Source organism: Microcaecilia unicolor, chromosome 5 (genome assembly GCF_901765095.1).
Source record: "Microcaecilia unicolor chromosome 5, aMicUni1.1, whole genome shotgun sequence".
Taxonomy (NCBI): domain Eukaryota; kingdom Metazoa; phylum Chordata; class Amphibia; order Gymnophiona; family Siphonopidae; genus Microcaecilia; species Microcaecilia unicolor.
The window spans coordinates 39,375,229-39,395,123 of record NC_044035.1 but is presented as its reverse complement, the minus strand read 5'-3'; the positions used below and the strand labels follow the sequence as shown (position 1 = coordinate 39,395,123).

Sequence of the window (19,895 nt, the reverse complement as noted above, 5' to 3'; positions counted from 1 at the left end):
AGCTTGCTTGCCTATGGAATACTGCATCTCCTTTTGCTGGGAGGTATAGCCACACCAGCCTGTAGCCATGCTAGTAGATGGGTCAGTTCCTTCCATCACCATTTCCTGTGACATATGTGAGAATGTACCAAAAGCCTTCCCACTGTTTCATGCTTGTCTAATGTGTTTCTTTGTTTGGACTTACTTCAACACCTTTCATTACAAAATGTCAAAGCAATTACAAATAGACTACTTTGAAGAAGGAAAGGAATGCCAATCATCTTGACAGGAAAGCAGAATCAATTTTGCCTTCCTTGTACTTTGATTTTTGAGTTTGTAGATCCTGTTCTGAAAAAGTGGAGCCAAGTAGTCGGCCTAAGCTCGAACATAATGGTGTACTGATATCATCTGGCTATAGCTGACATTCATAGCAAGGGTGTAACAAGAAGGCCATTTTATTTTTGAGGGCCCAGGGGTGGACTGAGGGGGCTACGTATTTTCTCTTAGTTCCCCCCCCCCCCTGCTCCGCCCCATCAAAAGTAATACCTTGGCTAGCAGAGATGCCCAAGCTCTACCTGGTGATGAGGTCTGCTGTCTGATTTCCCGTACCCATGCTGCCTGAGCAGCAAGTAAGTCAGTGGTTATGCTTCAGCCTCTGATGCTAGCACTCCCATACATGCTTTGTTCATAGCATGAACTTATGGTGTGGACTTTCTCAGTGTTAAAGCAGCACGGACAGGGGCTTGGACATGCTTCCCAGCCGGTTCTGCAATTTTGGACGAGTCCTGAGCCTAAAGTGGGGGTTCCCAGGCCTACGAGTGCCCCTTGTGTCTATGCCACTGATTCTTATTCTTTTGCTTAAATAGACTAAATATTGCTGATATTCTCTTTGTATGCTATTCAGGACATTTATAACTTGTTTGGTAGTTCTATGATGCAGTCTGTTTTCTAGCATTTTCTATAAAGATTCAGGGGCCAATGCACAGTGGCTTCCGATAAATACAGGTGCCACTAGAAAAACTGCCAGGTCACAAACAGTGACCAATGCACAAACAGTGACCAGTGCACAAAGGAGATTGTATGCAAACGAGATGCATGAATCCTCTTTTGTGTATCGATCACTGTTTGCAACTGGAAGCTGTCACAGCTTGCACTAAGTCCCTGGTGGTCCAGTGGACTGCCTTCTGACACCCCCCAAGATCTCTTAATAATTCCCTGGTGGTCCAGTGAACCCCGACAGTACCCTCCCTCCCTCCCCCCCCCCCCCTAGCAAAAGAACCTTGGTGGCCCAGTGGACCACCTCCCGAACCCCCCCCCCCCCCCCACTGTAACTATCACTCCATGGTAGTCTAGTGACCCCCCACACACACACACACACACATACCTTAGATCCGCAGAAGTAATGCCTCCTGCCTCTGGAGCCTGTCCTTTCAAAATGGTAGCACCCAGCCCCTGCCTGGTGTATCCTGGGATGCACTGGGAGGGGCTAAACACCATTGTTTACGTGCTTTGGAGCTGTGCATCACACAGCATGCTCATTAGAATACTGATGAGCTCGTAATACATTTGCATAGGAGTTCTCAGTGGCTGCTAACTTCACACGTTAGAGCCACGGATAATCCCTTTGTGCATTACTTGGTAGATAACGTTTGCTTTAGACTGGCTACAACCAGTCTAAAGCAAACATTGACAGCACGGTAAGCTTTTCTCAGTTTGAGCCATCTCTGCCTTTTAGAAGAAGCTGCAGATTTCTCTGGTGCTCATTGCCTGATTTCTGCTTTAGTGACTGCTTGTAATATGCGACTGCCTTGCTTGAATTTCAGGACCTAAGCGTAGGACTGCTGCTGCTTGGTTGCGTGAAGGAAGTACGTGATTTTGAGGTACTTGTCAGCCTGCCAGATGGACTCACGGGCTTTGTTCAAGTAACAAATATCTCGGATGCATATACAAAGCTCCTCAATGACCAAGTGGACAAAGAGGATGCGCTAGAGGTAAGAGTGTGGAAGTATTCTCGCCATGCGGTGGAATTGACGAGTATCTATTAAAGGGCTAGATTGGGCCATTCTTTTTGGGTTCAGTTAAACTTTCATGTGACACATACGTGCCACCCTTCTGCATATAGATAGAATCTGTGTTTATGAGTAAGTTGTGGCTGATTCTTCATGTCTGCTATATTGATATGTTGAAATTAATCTTTTTGCATTGTTTTATGAGCAAATAAAATATTGCTATCTTAATTTTTTGTTTATTTTTTACTCTATAGGGTTTGACTGCCCTTCCAGATTTGTTCCCTCCAGGAATGTTGGTGAGATGTGCTATAAGTGCATTAGAGAAAACTGTAGGAGGGTTTAATAGCGTCAAACTGTCTGTGAACCCCAAAGATGTCAACAAAGCCCTTAATTCTGCAGCTCTGAGAGCAGGAATGGTATGATGTGTTTATAGAAGCTTATTTTAAAAACTGCTTTCTCTTCTTATCTTGAAGCTGGTAAGCATTGCTGTGACTGACATAAAAAAAATGATGGTTTCTGCTTCCTGTCTCAGCAACTTCCCATCTTTTAAGAACATGGGAGAGCTAGAAAAAAAGCACAGAATATAGCAAAGAATTGAAACTCTTTCGTGGACAGTTTCTCCAAATGGGTTATTTTTTGCAAATACTGTGAGAGTAATGAGCTTCACTTCTGAGCCAGGGTATGTGGCATGTGATGTTAGTCTTTCAAATTTACTGCTAACACTCACTGTAGTAGTTGCATCATGCCAAAGAGAGTTTCCCTGTGGAGTTCATAAGATGTTAGCCATCCAGGTGAGCTTGAAAATTCCTTTAAGTCAGGCCTGTGGCACCCAAAATGATGGGAAATATGTCGGTATCTTCTTGCCACATTTTCTTTGTTCTTGGACTGCATTTTGTTTTTTGTTACATTTGTACCCCGCGCTTTCCCACTCATGGCAGGCTCAATGCGGCTTACATGGGGCAATGGAAAGTTAAGTGACTTGCCCAGAGTCACAAGGAGCTACCTGTGCCTGAAGTGGGAATTGAACTCAGTTCCTCAGTTCCCCAGGACCAAAGTCCACCACCCTAACCTCTAGGCCACTCCTCCACTCCATTTCTTGGTACCTGAGGATTTGTTTTTTCTCCATACACAATTCAGAGTAATTGCATGGGACTGACACAGCTATGATCAATTAGAGGCTGACTTGATTTTCAGTTTTGATTACTTACATTATATTACATTACATTTGTATCCCACACATACCATTAAAGGTCAGCTTGGCTTACAAAAGACTAAACTGGGCCAAATGCCAGGAACAAGTACAGATCATTAAAAATAAGCAACCAATAAAAGCTAATTTAATTCAAACTCAAATATTATCTAAATTAAAAAATGTTTTCAACAACTTTCGGAATGCTGCATAGTTTTGCATTTGAATTTCTTCAGGTAGATCATTCCAATTACTGGCCACCAGATATGCAAATGAACAGGCAAACTTCCCCCCTCCCCCCGCCACAATCACTCTCCCCTCTTTCCCCATCTCACTCGTCTACTGTGGGAAGCCCCGGTGGTTTAGTGGCCTTTTTGTGGTCAGGAACAATCCCACTTGTTCCTGTCCCATGTTGCTGCTCTGATGTAATGACAAGCTTGCCCATGCTGGTTCCATTTGCAAAATGGCTGCCAGGACCTCCCGCAGCAGTCTCGCAAGGCTGTTGCAGGAAGTCTCGGCAGCCGTTGCTTTGGAGCAGTGGCACTAGGCAAGAATGAGTGGGATTGTTCCTGCCCCCGAAGAGGTCGCTTGACCACCAGCTCTTGAAACTCTTTTCCTGTGTGGGGAGAGGTGTGTGTGCATCAGTTGGACAAAGCTTGCTTCGTGCAGTATGGGGAAGTCACAAGAGTATAATCTGAAAGAAAAAAAAGTTACTTTTCTTATGAAGGAGTAAACTATTTTGCCTATATAGTGTACAAGTTATGAATTATTTTGTTCCATATAGGTGTGTATTCAGTATTTGTGGCCATTTTTCACAGAACAATTTCTATATAGTGTTGCAAATCATGATGGAACAGGATCAATTACAGTTGGGAACCTAAAGAAAGTACTGGGTGATGGATGCAAATCTACCTTCATCTTTGCTCATTTCAGGTTTTTTCTTACTGCACTCTCGTCTCATTCTCTGTCTTGTGAAATTCCCCAAGGTTCATCGTTGGCAATCATTATTTTTAGTATTTTTCTTTCCCCTTTTCTACTGTTTATCGCATAATTAGGCTGTAGTCATTATTTACATTCAGATGACATTCAAATAGTCTTCCCTGATCTTATTCGCCTTAACACCTGTTTTCAGTCAGTTCACAACTGATTCTGGGACTGCTACCTTGTTCTCGTTGTTGTCAAGTGTGAACAGTGGCGTACCAAGGTGGGGGCGGTCCGCACCGGGTGTCAGCGGGTGGGGGGTGCTCCGCGAGAGCCGACAGGTTTTTTTTAATCCATGCAGCGATCGCCGATGCAGGCAGCGCCTCGCGTCTGCCCTGCATGAACTGAAAAGAGGAAATCGCTTTGCTGACGTCGGGCCTTCCCTCGCTTGTTGTCCCGCCCTCGAGGAAATAGGAAGTTACCTCAAAAGAGGGCGGGACAACAAGCGAGGGAAGGCCCGACGTCAGCAAAGCGATTTCCTCTTTTCAGTTCATGCAGGGCAGACGCGAGGCGCTGCCTGCATCGCTGCACGGATTAAAAAAAAAAAAGCAGGGTGGTGGCTTTAGGGTGAAGAGGGCTCAGGCCTCTCGAAGGAGGGGGGGGGGGCTCAGAGGGGAGAAGGGGATTGGTGAGGTGCTCAGAGGGGAGAAGGGGATTGGAGAGGGTGGGGGTGCTCATAGGGGAGAAGGGGATTGGGGAGGGTGGTCATAGGGGAGAAGGGGATTGGGGAGGGTGGGGGTGCTCATAGGGGAGAAGGGGATTGGAGAGGGTGGGGGCCCTCATACCGTAGGGGAGAAGGGGATTGGGGAGGGTGCTCAGAGGGGAGAAGGGGATTGGAGAGGGTGGGGGTGCTCATACCGTAGGGGAGAAGGGGATTGGAGAGGGTGCTCATAGGGGAGAAGGGGATTGGGGAGGGTGCTCAGAGGGGAGAAGGGGATTGGAGAGGGTGGGGGTGCTCATAGGGGAGAAGGGGATTGGGGAGGGTGGTCATAGGGGAGAAGGGGATTGGGGAGGGTGGGGGTGCTCATAGGGGAGAAGGGGATTGGGGAGGGTGCTCAGAGGGGAGAAGGGGATTGGAGAGGGTGGGGGTGCTCATACCGTAGGGGAGAAGGGGATTGGGGAGGGTGGGGGTGCTCATAGGGGAGAAGGGGATTAGGGAGGGTGCTTAGAGGGGAGAAGGGGATTGGGGAGCTCAGAGGGGAGAAGGGGATTGGGGAGGGTGAGGGTGCTCAGAGGGAAGAAGGGGAGGGTGGGGGTGGTCATAGGGGAGAAGGGGATTGGGGAGGGGAGTGCTCAGATGGGAGAAGGGGTCTGGGGGGTCTGACAAGGGGGCAGGAGGGAAAATGGGTCCATGCCTGGGGCAGGTGGGAGAATGGGTCTGGGGCTGAAAAGGGGGGATGCAAGGCATGTGGTGGATGAAGGGGGCTGGAACTGGGGGCTGAAAAGGAGGGTATTTGGGATAAGGGGGCTAGTACTGGAACTGGGGGCTGAAACGGGGCAGGGGCTGAAACTGGGGGCTTTAAAGGGGACAGGGAGAACTGGCTGGTGCTGAAGCTCGGGACTGATGGGAGAAAAGGGCTGGGGACTGGTGGGATAGTGGGGCTGAAAAGGGGGGCAGGTGGGAGATGTGGGCTGGGGCTGGAACTAGGGGCAGGTGGAATAAGGGGGCTGAAAAGAGGGGGCAGAGAGAGAGGGGACAGACCCTGGATGGAAGTGGGGAGAGTGAGGGAGGGCAGACCTTGGATGGATGGGAGAGGGAGGGCAGACGGATTGAAGGGGCAGAGAGAAAGGGCAGATGGTGGGTGGAAGGGGGAGAGAGAAAGAGGGCAGACTGGGGTAAATGGTGGATGGAAGGAGCTGAGATAGAGGGCAGATGTGGATGGAAGGGAGAGAGAGAGATGGCAGACTGGGGCAGATGGTGGATGGAAGGGGCAGAGAGAGAGGGCAGACACTGGATGGAAGGGACATTAGAGAGGGCAGACACTGGATGGCAGAGAGTGAGCGAAGACATGCTGGATGGAAGGAAGACAGTGAAAAGAAGATGAGGAAAGCAGAAACCAGAGATAACAAACTGTAAATATATATTTTAATTATTTTGCTTTAGGATATAGTATTGTAGGTGTGTTAATAAATGTTTATAAGTAGAACATGTAAATAAGGTCATCTTTTTATTGGACTAATTTTAATACATTTTGACTTAACTTTCAGAGAACAAAACCCCCTTCCTCAGGTCAGGATAGGATAATGTAACAGCACTATACTGTATTGACCTGAGGAAGGAGATTTTGGTCTCTGAAAGCTAAATGTATTAGTCCAATAAAATGATATTATTTGTTTTATTTCTATTTGTTAATTTGTAAAGTGGTGATTGGTATTTGTTAGTTTTTTCAAATTTACATCTGCTGTCTTTATATTTTGCACAGTACTAGGGGACATTTTCTGTTTCTGTGGTGTTGCATTGTATGCAGAGTCTGGCATCTTGGGGGTTCAGTTTAATTTTTGTCTAAATAGAAAGTTTAAATATTACTACTTACTCTATAGTGGATTAGGGTGTATCTGTGTTTGTGAAAAAGACATGGCTTTCAGTTGGCATTGACTGTGCAGGATCGACGATCTGTATTATTCTGTCTGGTTTCGTTTTACAATAGGTGAATTGATGTTCTAGTGCTCACTGTAGTGTTTAACATGCTTTCCTTTTCCTTGTGTGACTCGTAGAAATTACTGCTTATGGTATGGTAGAATCGCTCTATAGGTCCTGATGTTTTGTATTCTCGGTATGCCTAGTACTGGATTTGGGGGGGGGGGGGGGGTGTTAAAAAATGACCGGCCCCGGGTGTCAACTACCCTAGGTACGCCACTGAGTGTGAATCCATTTGTTTCTCTGGCCCAAGATCTTACCTGCTCTCTCCCTCTCTTATTGCATCTTCATAACTGTTCGCACTCTGAGTGTCATTCTTGACTGCTCTCCTATAAGCCCCAACTAGATGTGATGGTGAAGCCCTCTTAAGCTTTCTGCAGAATCCTTTCTGTTTGTCTCTGTTTTCCCTTTGCCCAACTTAAAATTCTAATCATTGCTCTTGTTATATCTAAACTGATTGAAGAAATGTACCCAAGGTGGTATACAGCAAAAATAAGTTGGACATAGACAATTTGTCAAGTAAAAATATTCAGATACCAGTACATAGTATAACATAATGTACTACTTACAGTATCAACTCAATACGCATTAAAACATCTTAATAGACAACATAAGGGAAAGAGGATATGATTTGATGCACCGCCTTTCCATAGGTACAATCAAAGCGGTTTACATATTACATAAAGGTACTTATTTTGTACCTGGGTCAGTGGAGTGTTGTGCAGATCCACAAGGAGCTTCAGTGGGAATCGAACCTAGTTCCCCAGGTTCTCAACCCACTACACTAACTACTAGGCTACTCCTCCACTCCATAAGGTGTAAGTGGAGCTGGAACATATAGACAGATGAGATAGAATAACAGGAGTTAGGTAGTCACTCTTACTTTCTAACTTAAGGAAAGAATGTAAATAGAGTTAGAAAAGGTGCATGAAAATGATCTCAAGTAGAGTAGATAATCAAGTGTTGCTACAGAATGTGCAGCTGACGTTAGTCCTTGCGTATTTGACTAGCTAGTTACTTGCTTCTTCCATTAAAGGCTTAGGGGAAGAGCAAAACTGTTAAGCAAAGCTTTTCTGAGGGAGTTTGTTCCAGAGTGCAGACGAGGTTCATTGTTGGGCGTGACATTGAGTGATTTCCTTTAGAGGGGGTGTGATTAGGGATATTCCGTGGGAGGACCTTAGTGATCTTGGAGGTGTGTAGAGGGAGATCCTTAGTACCCTGGTCCATTTCCTTTAAGGGCCTTGATGATCAGACACGGTTTTAAATTTAGCCTTCTATTGTATTGGTAGTCAGCAAAATGTTTGTTGAAATGGTATGATGTGATTGTGTCATTTACAGTCTGTTATACACTGGCATTCTGAAACAGTTGAAGCTGGTGTAAATCCTTAGTAATCAGATCAGTGTAGAGTGCATTACAGTAATCCAGTATTTGTTATCATGGTGTGAACCACTGTGACAAGACTTGCCTTCTCGATGCCTGGAAAAAGACAGTGTAATTGTCTCAGAGGACAGTTGCTTAGATTTGGGGGTTCAGCATAAATTGACTGCTGTAACTCTTTATATAATGATTTGTAGAATGCCATTCGTTAAGTTTCTATCCAATGCTTTTCTCTCTTTCCAATCACTGGTTTCCAGTTTGTTTTGAAATTTAAGATTCTGAGTTTAATCCACCATGCCCACTTTTTCAACTTTGACCCCTCCCTCACCTTTCTAATTTGATTGTACCTTATGTCCCTTTGCACAACCTCAGATCTTCTCAGGCTTCATTGTTATCACTCCTTCCACTGTCTTATTATCTTTTGTCATTCTGTCTTTTGAAAGTGTCGAGTTCAACTCTTGGAGGTGGAGCATCTTAAAGAGCAGTGGAAGGGCAGTTACGCAAAAAAATAGGGCTGACTGGATTAAGATTGTACAATGGGCAGACTGCTGATGGGTGGTGGGTTATTGCAGTCCTTATTTATGGAATCCTCTTTCTTTATACTTTCATCAAGCCTTCCTTTAAGGAGACCATTAAGCCTTGGCTTTTGCAACGGTTTGCCCACATTCATTTGTTGTTCTACCACTTCCCTGCTGGCTGTTTGTGTTTAAGGGCAGTTTTGCAAAACACTTACAAGTATGCCATGAATATTTGGAGCTAGTACATTAGGGGAAGATGTTATCAGAACCATGTAGTTTTTTCCACTATGCCATCTCTAAATCTGTCAATAAAACACTCATCCGCACATGTTTTGGTTTATTCTAAAAATGTACTGTACCACTCTTTCTGATAGAAGAGGTCAGAGCGACTTACAGACAAATAACATTAAAAGAAAAGAACTCCATAATATGATAGGAAAGAAGCAATCGCACAGAACGGAAGAATATACACATGCAAATAAAAAATAAAACATCTTATTTGAGGTACCATTTCTAAAGGAAAAACATTTCTTAGCACCATCAGAATTTAATTCATAGCAAGGATATTGCAGAAGTGATTTTTTTTTTTTCTCACACTGGCCTTCATCTGTCCAAATTTTGATATTTTCTATCGACATAAAACTACATATTAAAAGAATTTCTCCAGTCTCATATCTGCAAATTTATCAGAGATGACCATCCATCCTCCTTTTGTGATATCCTTGCTCTGAGTCAAATTCTGATGGCCCTCAAAAAAATTTTTTCTTTAGAAAATATACTTTAGATAATATATGCAAATTTGTAGCACAACGAGAAAGTGATGCGAGACTGGGCATCCAAATGTCAGGTGACGTGTAATGTGAATAAGTGCAAAGTGATGCATGTCATGAAGAGGAGCCCAAGCTATAGCTGTATGATGCAAGGTTCCATATTAGGAGTCACCGCCCAGGAAAAGGATCTAGGTGTCTTGGTTGATGATATGTGGAAACTCTCTGCTCAGTATGCAGTGGTGTCTAAGAAAGCAAATAGAATATTAGAAATTATTAGGAAAGGAATAGAAAGCAAAAATGAGAAATGTTATAATGTCTTTGTATTGCACCATGGTGCGACCACACCTCGAATATTGTGTGCAGTTTTGGTCACTGCATCTGAAAAAGATATTGCAAAATTAGAAAAGGTACAGAGAAGGGTGATGAAAATGATAAAGGGGATGGGATGACTTCCCTATGAGAAACGGTTAGAGGCTAGGGCTTCTCAGCTTGGAGAAGAGACGGCTGAGGGGAGATGTGATAGAGGTCTATAAAATACTGAGTGGAGTAAAAATGGTAGACTTTTACTCTTTCCAAAAATACAAGGATTAGGGGGACGCAATGAAGCTAATAAGAAGTAAATTTAGAACAAACCGTAGAAAATATTTCTTCACTCAACATGTAATTAAACTTTGGAGTTTGTTGCCAGAGAATGTGCTAAAAGCAGTTAGCTTAGCAGGTTTCAAAAGAGGTTTGGATAATTTCCTAACAGAAATGTCCATAGGCCGTTATTAAGATGGACTTTGGAAAATCCACTACTTTTTTTTTTCTAGGATAAGCAGCATAAAATCTGTTTTACTGTTTTGAGATCTTGCCAGGTACATGTGAGCTGGATTGGCCACTGTTGGAAACAGGATGCTGGGATTGATGGACCTTTGGTCTGTCCCAGTATGACAAGGTGGCCATAGTGAAGGTGTGCAAATGCTGATATATTTGGGAGTGAAATCACAGTAAAGGAGACCGTGTAGTGCAGCTTCTGCTGTTATTCAGTTCAGACAATTTGACTGCATAGTGGTAATACTAGTTTTGCTGCAGTACCATGCTGGTGAATGACATCATTCATTTTGTCTCTACTCCTTCCTCTGCCCTCCCCAGCTGCTGTCTGGCAGTGTGACCAGCGTGGAAGATCATGGCTATCTGATTGACATTGGAGTTGGTGGCACTAAAGCTTTTTTGCCTCATAAGGCGGCCCAGAACTATGTGAAAATGACAAGTAAAGGTATGTTTTGGACCTGCTTGAACATATGATTAATTTTCCCCATAAAGTTCAGTAAAAGCCAAGGTATCGGCCTGCTTATCCGACATAGCTGCCTGGATGTCCAACCGCCACCTGAAGCTGAACATGTGCAAAACCGAGCTCCTCGTCTTTCCACCTAAACCCACTTCTCCTCTTCCTCCACTCTCTATCTCAGTTGATAACACCCTCATCCTCCCCGTCCCATCTGCCCGCAACCTCGGAGTCATCTTCGACTCCTCCCTCTCCTTCTCTGCGCATATCCAACAGACTGCCAAGACCTGTCGCTTCTTCCTCTTCAACATCAGCAAAATTCGCCCTTTCCTATCTGAGCACACCACACGAACTCTCGTCCACGCTCTCATTACCTCTCGCCTTGACTACTGCAACTTACTCCTCACCGCCTCCCACTTAGCCATCTATCCCCCCTTCAATCCGTTCAGAACGCTGCCGCACGTCTTATATTCCGCCAGAACCGATATACTCATATCACCCCTCTCCTCAAGTCACTTCGCTGGCTTCCGATCAGTTACCGCATACAATTCAAGCTTCTCCTCCTTACCTACAAATGCACCTGGTCTGCGGCTCCTCACTACCTCTCTACCCTCATCTCCCCCTATGTTCCCGCCCGTAACCTCCGCTCACAGGACAAATCCCTCCTTTCAGTACCCTTCTCCACCACTGCCAACTCCAGGCTCCACTCATTCTGCCTTGCCTCATCCTATGCCTGGAACAATCTTCCTCTACCCCTACGCCAAGCCCCCTCCCTACCCATCTTCAAATCTCTGCTTAAAACTCACCTCTTCAATGCTGCCTTCGGCACCTAACCTTTCGAGAAATTTAGTATGCCCTATCAGATTGACTCTACACTTGTCTTTTAGATTGTGCACTTGTCTCTAGATTGTGCACTTGTCTCTAGATTGTACACTTGTCTCTAGATTGTACACCTGTCTTTTAGATTGTGCATGTGTCTTTAGATTGTGCACTTGTCTGTAGATTGTACACCTGTCTTTTAGATTGTGCACTTGTCTGTAGATTGTGCATGTGTCTTTAGATTGTGCACTTGTCTGTAGATTGTACACCTGTCTTTTAGATTGTGCACTTGTCTGTAGATTGTACACCTGTCTTTTAGATTGTGCACTTGTCTGTAGATTGTACACCTGTCTTTTAGATTGTGCACTTGTCTCTAGATTGTACACCTGTCTTTTAGATTGTGCACTTGTCTCTAGATTGTACACCTGTCTTTTAGATTGTAAGCTCCTTGAGCAGGGTCTGTCCTTCCATGTTAAATTGTACAGCGCTGCGTAACCCTAGTAGCGCTTTAGAAATGTTAAGTAGTAGTAGTAATATGTCTTGGACCTGCTTGAACATATGATTAATTTTCCCCATAAAATTCAGTAAATGCTCCCTATTTTAGGTGGCACAGCAGATCAGTAGTGTACATTTAAGAAGAAGAGTTGTAGATTAGATCTGTTTCCACTGTGCCAAATTGCTTCATACCTTTCTTCCAAAAAATGTAGCAAAGGAGGCGTAACAGCCCAGCAGATACCTTTATAATAGTGATCTTCATTGCAAGGCTCAGGTGCAAGGGGTGGCTTCATTGGATCACTAGGGCATCTCCCATTGTCATAATGAATTTTTTTTGTTTTACTTTGAGCTCCTGGTAATCATTGGGAAGATGGAAGCCAGAGATCCATCTGTTGGAGGAGGGGTAGCCAGGTGTCCTGCTCAAGGCCCCTGCGAGATCTGAATGTGGTAAAAGAACCCTTTATGTCGAGAGCCAGTGCAAAGCCTGATCTGGTGCTGTTATCAAGAACAGTCCAGTGTAAAGATCCTGCTACAGATCCATCAGCACATGCTCTGCTGTTCTCCCATGCAGAAGTTAGGAGGGAGCAGGTCCTGGGAATGAAGGTGTATTCGGTCTCTGGCTACAGGATCTGGCAGCAGTTGATACTACCAAGATGGGATCTAATTGGTTTCTGACACCTGGCTCTCTTTCCTGCATTCAGACATCAGTGAGCACATTAGCAGACAGAGCCCTGCTTTCTTATTGCTGAAAGTGCTTCTGGGATTGGGCCCCAGGAAAAGAGCAGGCCAGATACCGGGAGTCAGAAGAGCAGCCAGCAGCCTGCTCCAAACTGGTCCAGATCAAGCCTCTCAGATGCTATAGAGGATTGCAAGAGATTTTTAAAAATCTGATTTTATATATTTAGCTCACTTTTTTTTCATTGAATGTCTGACCCCCCCCCCCCCCCTTTTTTTTTCTTCACTTTTTTAAAGGGCTAATTAAGCTGTTGGCATTCTTGCCATTTTGACTGATGCTTTTTGATGAGTTGTAATCTTGTATGCAGGGATAGAGACTGGTGACACAAGGATAAGGCAATGAGAGAAATGGAGACTAGTGGAGATAAGTCATTCACAAACAGTGGTCAGCAGTCTTGTGGCTCCGTGAAGGAAACTTTCTGCTGATTCTTTTATCCCCTTTGGATCCACAGTGGTCAGTTCTTAAAAATAAGTCAAGACCAGTGCTCTATAATATGCCACTTAAGGCTCAGAGGTCGGGGGTGGGGGGTTTACGCTATTGAAAAGAGCACATTCAATAAATCGACGTGCGGTATATAGTTGAATATGAACTGAGATTTATTTTGGCCAAAAAAATCGTTAAAAATTAAATCTGTTTATTCGGTCCTACTCTTCCTCCCTCTCCCATGGCATCCGTCATTTCTCCTACTTCCTCCCTTCCCCGAGGTATCCTGCTACTACCGCCACATACTTTGCCCACCTCTTCCCCTCCTTAAACTAGAAATTCCCATTTCCTCATGCCTTGTGTCCTCTCCCTCCCCATCCTGCTATGCAGACCGTGGTCCCTCTTCCTCAACCCACTGTAGGCCCTTCCTCAGGCCTACCATATAGCCCTGGCACTCCACTCCAGGTGAGCTAGAGCAGGAGCTATCCCCACACTCTTAGCAGCTGTTTTTGCTATGGAGACCACATGGTGGGATCACTCCTGCACCAGGACTGTACAGTAGGCGTGGGGAAGGGCCAACAGTGGATCCAGGAGAGGAGGGGGCTTCATCTGCATGGCAAGAGTGGGGAGGAGCAAGGGAGGGAGTAAAGAACTGGGGTGGGCAGGTGGAGGCAGTGGCAGCAGGACTCCTCAGGGAAGGGAGGGAATGGAAGGAATACCGGCTTTAAATTGGCCACCCTCCAATCTTCAGGTACGACAGACAATTTTAATGACTTTTAAAACTCTATTCTGCTGGTTTCCTGCAGTTTTCACTTGTGTGGGTTTATGCTCCCAAAGCTCTTTGGTGTACCCGTGCTGCATTTTGGCATGTTTTCATTTCTCTTAGACCAGTACCTCTAACAAAGAGGGTTTCTGATTATTTGACACGTTTGAATATCATCTATACTGATAGACCCCTGATGTAGGCAGTTTCGCCGAAACACGGACTGTCGGGTCTGTTCAATAAAATATTGAGTTGACGCCCCCCCACTCTTGAAGGCTCCTTATGCTTTTTGGTTTCCATTCTTTTGGAGTGTACTTTGGAATTCCTCTCCTGCATTTCCAGATTACAAATTTGTTCAATAAAATATTGAGTTGATGCCTCCCACTCTTGAAGGCACCTTATGCTTTTTAGTTTCCTCTCTTGTGGAGTGTACGTTGGAATCCCTCTCCTGCATTTCCAGATTACAAATTACCAACAGCAGATCAGCAAGTTCACGTTTGAGTTCTTTCAGTATGCCTGGAGACTCATAAACACGGCTGTCCCTGATGGGAAGGGCTTACATAGTGAAACCCGTAAGAATGTTTTGCTTGCCTTTTCTATTTGCAGGAGATGATCTGAAGGTGGGTCAATACTTAAACTGCCTGATAGAAAAAGTCAAAGACAATGGAAGAATTGTCCAGCTGTCTGTCAACCGAGCAGATGTTGCTACAGCCATTGCAACAGAGGATCAGAAATGGACGCTTAATAACCTGTTGCCAGGACTGGTCGTTAAAGCTAAAGTTCAGAAGGTAAGATCACCATTTTTGAGAGACACTGAAGGCAATAGAGTGTTCTCAAATCAAAGCGATTTAATTCTTTGGTCTTGGGAGATATTAGCTGGGATTCAGTCACAGCTTTTGCTGCTCTTTTATCCTTGGAGGAGATTTGCCATTGGTAGAAGTTTCTTCATTTATTTTTATTTTTGTTACTTTTGTACGCTGCGCTTTCCCACTCATGGCAGGCTCAATGCACAGTAGGTGATGTTTTTATAGTTGCTAGTGTGAGCAGCCCATTTGGGTATCTCCAGGATACTATTTTCTCCTTCTGGCTTTTATGTGCAAAGCAGTGTTTTAATTTTATAAGACAGCTTTCAAAAAGTAGCCTCATTGACTTTGCACTAGCCCTATAGGGGAATATATGAGCATGCCTTCCCTTTGAAAATTACCTCAGGAAAAGACACATGGGTTTGCGCTTGCTTTTTGTGGTTGCATTTTTTCCCATCAAAGCAACCTAACCATGCCTCTGAGCCCCAGTTTTTACTCTGGGTAATAGGCATAGGAGCCAACATTTCAAAATTATTGGGGGTGCTAAGCCGAATGGAAATAACCCTTCCCTGGACACATACAAGAAAGTTTCTCAATATTGGGGGTGCTCAAGCACCCACAGAGTCGGCTCCAGTGGTAATAGGTATGCATGGTGTTGATCCCTGTGTGTACTGTTTATCTGGGTGAATGGCTTCTAAACATTTTCCTTGTCTTTTTATAAAATAGAGTACTCCACTGTCAACTTGGTAGATACATCAATCAATTATTGTAGAGGGTGTGTTGTGGAAATATAACTTGTGATTATGTATTCTTACTCTAGGTATTCCTCAATGGCATTACTGTCTCTTTCTTGTCCTCCTTCACTGGAATTGTGGACTTTCTGCACTTGGATCCAAATAGGTCTGGAGGGTATCAAGAAGAACAAATGGTAGGTGGGTGGCATGATGAATGAAAGAACTCTTATTTTGAATAGTGTGTTTCTGAAACATATGATGCTCAATTTTTGCTTAGGATGTCCTAATAAGGATTTGGATTTCCATTACATAGCTTCCCACTATTCCAGAACCTGTATCCGTCAACCAGCAGCTGAAGATATTTCTCAGCTCAGTTGTCTATCTCTCTTGTCATCCAGTCTAGCACCTCAGTATTTTCTCTCTCCAGCAGGTGGATAGTCACACTTGTCATCCTGTGGTTCTGAGTGATTTGCTCCTCAGTTGAGCTTTGCAGGTGGATTGAGTCTGCAGAGTCATATCTGGAGGTCTTCAGATCCCTGTCTGTGGTGCTCCCCCCCCCCCCCCAAATTTACTTCTTTCCTTCACCTTTCCCCTGTTTCCTGTGGTGTTCTCCTTTTCCAGTTCAACAACTTAAAAAAAAAAAAAAGGGAGAAGGAAAGAGGTTTACTGGAGAGCGTAAGACAATGTGTCTGTCCTGATTTCTTTCTCATCTGGGGTAAGATTTGTGGAGATTGTGAGCCTGGGGTGGGGGCGAGCAGCCAGCTGTGGTAAGTTCGACTAAAGTTTGACTCGCTTGTAAGGCTGCAAGCTCTACTTGATACAGGGGAGGGATCCTGACTTGCTGCTTGGGACCATGTTATGAATGGCGACTCCCACGGAGGCAGTTAAGCGGTGTTCCGCTGTGGAACCTGCCAGCTGGAGTCAGGACGTTGCATTGCATGAAAGCCAGGAATTTACATCAGGCATACATGCTATTCAAAAATACCATCCTGGTAACTCAGACCAGATATATTTAATGTATTTAAAAAAGGAGGCAGGAAGGCCAAACAACAGCTGGCATAGTTTAAAAAAAAAAATAGGTGAAGGAAGCTATTAGAGTTAAAATGTTTGTCCCACATGAACCTTATTCTACCGCAACATCACTGTGTAACTGTTTATACCGGAATTGGCGAACACTGTTACGGTACTGTGTAAGCCACATTGAGCCTGCAAATAGGTGGGAAAATGTGGGATACAAATGCAATAAATAAAAGAAAATCCTTCAGAAAATGGAAGAAGGATTTGACTGAAAATAATAGGAAACAGCATAAAGAATGGTAAGTCAAATCAAAGCGCTGATAAGGAAGGCAAAGAAAGACTTTGGATGCAAAAAAAACATAGTACCGTATTTTTCGGACTATAAGACGCACTTTTCCCCCCCAAAATTTGGGAGGAAAATGGGGGGTACGTCTTATAGTCCGAAGGTAGCGATTCCGGATCGCCCTCCCCCCGAGTTCGGGAATCGCCCTCCCCTACTCACGTCAGCAATGTTCCCTGGTGGTCTAGTGACGTCGGGGCAGGAAAGAGCCCCCTCTTTCCTGCCCAGCGCGCTGCTCTCCGTCCTCCTCCGTCCTCCTGTATGCTGCCTGACCGTCAGGCAGCATACAGGAGGACGGAGGAGGACGGAGAGCAGCGTGCTGGGCAGGAAAGAGGGGGCTCTTTCCTGCCCCGACGTCACTAGACCACCAGGGAACATTGCTGACGTGAGTAGAGGAGGGCGATCCCGAACTCGGACAAGACGCACCAGAGCACCTAGGTTTTAGAGGAGGGAAAAAGGAAAAATTTTTTTTTTCCTATTTCCCTCCTCTAAAACCTAGGTGCGTCGTATGGTCCGGTGCGTCTTATAGTCCGAAAAATACGGTAATTTTTTTTTTTTTTTAGTTAGAAGCAAGAAGCTGCTAAAAGAATCAGTTGGACTGCTAGATGACTGAGGGAGGAAAGGGGCACTCAGGGAAGACAAGGCCGTAGCAGAGAGATTAAATAAATTCTTTGCTTCAGTTTTCACTCGGGAACGTGGGAGAGATACCAGTGCCAGAAATGGTATTCAGTGCCAATGAGTCTGAGGAATTGAAACAAATCTCTGTATCCTGGAAGATGCAATGGAGCAGTTTTACAAATTGAAGAGTAGCAAATTGCCTGGACCAGGTGGTATACATATCAGAGTACTGATAGAATTGAAAAATTAATTTTCAGAGCTATTAGTAATAGGTAATTTATCTTTCAAATCAAGCATGATACCAGAAGATTGGAGGGTGGCCAGTGTAATGCCAATTTTTTAAAAGGGTTCCAGAGGTGATCGGGAAATTATAGACCGGTGAGCCTGACGTCGGTGCCGGGCCAAATGGTATAGACTACTATAAAAAAACATTACAGAGCATATACATAAGCATGGATCTAGTCAAGGGAAATGTTGCCTCACCAATTTACAATGAAGAGAAAGTGGGAGGTGGACCACTGGTTTAAGAGATGAGGACAACAATCTGGATTCTTAAATATTTTTATTAGTAAAAGGACTTTACTAATAAAAATATTTAATAATCCAGATTGTGGTCCTCGTCTCTTGAACCAGTGGTCCACCTCCCACTTTCTCTTCATTGCTGTTTTCTTCATGGGATTTCGGTGTTCTTCCACCTCGGCGGAATTTCACTGGACCTCACCAATCTACTACATTTCTTTGAAGGGGTGAATAAACATGTGGATAAATATGAACCGGTCGATATTGTGTATCTGAATTTTCAAAAGGCATCTCACAAAGTACCTTGTGAATGACGCCTGAGGAAATTAGAAAGTCATGGGATAGGAGGTAATAACATAATAACATAGTAGATAACAGCAGAAAAAGACCTGCACGGTCCATCCAGTCTGCCCAACAAGATAACTCAGATGTGCTACTTTTTGTGTATACTCTACTTTGATTTGTACCTGTGCACTTCAGGGCACAGACCGTATAAGTCTGCCCAGCACTATCCCCGCCTCCCAACCACCAGCCCTGCCTCCTGCCACCGGCTCTGGCACAGACCGTATAAGTCTGCCCAGCACTATCCCCGCCTCCCACCACCGGCTCTGCCACCCGATCTCGACTAAGTTCCTTAGGATCCATTCCTTCTGCACAGGATTCCTTTATACTTATCCCACACATGTTTGAATTCCGTTGCCGTTTTCATTTTCACCACCTCCTGCGGGAGGGCATTCCAAGCATCTACTACTCTCTCTGAGGAAAGGACAAAAAAATGCACCTTCTCCTCAAGCGGAAAAAAGAGAACTGAGGAGACCGCATTCACGCAGAGGGCAGGAAGGCACTTGTGCTTGCGTGGTGGAGCATGGCTCGTGCTCCACAAAGCTCTCTCTTTTTTACTATGGCACAAGCTGGACGAGGCATCACGGATCAGCGTGCTTGTCCTCCGAGAATTATAGCTACGTAATGCAAGGTTCCACATTAGGAGTCACCGACCAGGAAAGGGATCTAGGTGTCATCGCTGACGATACACTGAAACCCTCTGTTCAGTGTGCGACAGCGGCTAATAGAATAGGAGGTAATGTTCTATTGTGGATTAAACACTGGTTAAAAGATAGAAACCAGAGAGTATATTTCTAAGTGATCTAGAGATGGGAATAACAAGTGGGTTAATTTAAATTTGCTGATGACACAAAGTCATTAAATCGCAAGAGGATTGTGAAAAATTACAAGAGGACCTTATGAGACTGGCAGATGTGTAATGTGAGCAAGTGCAAAGTGATGCGTGTGGGAAAGAGGAACACAAACTATAGCTATGTAATGCAAGGCTCTACATTTAGGAGTCATCCCCCAGGAAAAGGATCTTGTGTCGTCATGATACGTTGAAACTCTCTGCTCAATGTGCAGCGGTGGCTAAGCAAGCAAATAGAATGTCAGGAATTATTAGGAAAGGAATGGAAAATAAATATGAGAATATTATAATATCTTTGTATGGCTCTATGGTGCGACCACACCTCGAATACTTTGTGCAATTCTGCTGACCATTTTGCATGAGCTAGAGCTAAATCCAAAATGATGCTAAAATATATTTCTTGTTCCATTTAGGTAAAAGCATGCATTGTCTGTGTCCATCCTTCATCCAAGAACATCAGGTTGACCCTAAGGCAGTCGCTTCTGCAGCCTGGCAACCTGATACGGCAGCTGACAAGTAATCAGATCAGCAGGGTAGTGGACCAGTGCACAGTGAAGGCCTACTACAAGAAAATGGGTGCAGTGTTTGAACTTGACGATGAGTCTTTAGCTTTTGCACATGTAAGGACACGTTAAACATCTTTTAACTGCATGTTATCTTTGAAATGTTTAAAAAGTGATGAGATGCTTTGCATAAATAGCAAGTAA

At 44.5% G+C, this 19,895-nt stretch overlaps 1 protein-coding gene across 2 annotated transcripts in view; it reads left to right on the top strand.

The window, feature by feature from the left end:
• PDCD11 (programmed cell death 11) overlaps window positions 1-19,895 on the top strand; it is a 141,416-nt gene that overhangs the window by 12,628 nt on the left and 108,893 nt on the right. For both annotated transcript variants that reach the window (XM_030202807.1, XM_030202806.1), the window contains exons 4-9: window positions 1,803-1,970; window positions 2,243-2,404; window positions 10,597-10,720; window positions 14,572-14,753; window positions 15,589-15,696; window positions 19,602-19,808. In XM_030202807.1, coding sequence (XP_030058667.1) covers window positions 1,803-1,970; window positions 2,243-2,404; window positions 10,597-10,720; window positions 14,572-14,753; window positions 15,589-15,696; window positions 19,602-19,808 — 951 coding nt within the window. The remainder of the gene's footprint in view (window positions 1-1,802; window positions 1,971-2,242; window positions 2,405-10,596; window positions 10,721-14,571; window positions 14,754-15,588; window positions 15,697-19,601; window positions 19,809-19,895) is intronic.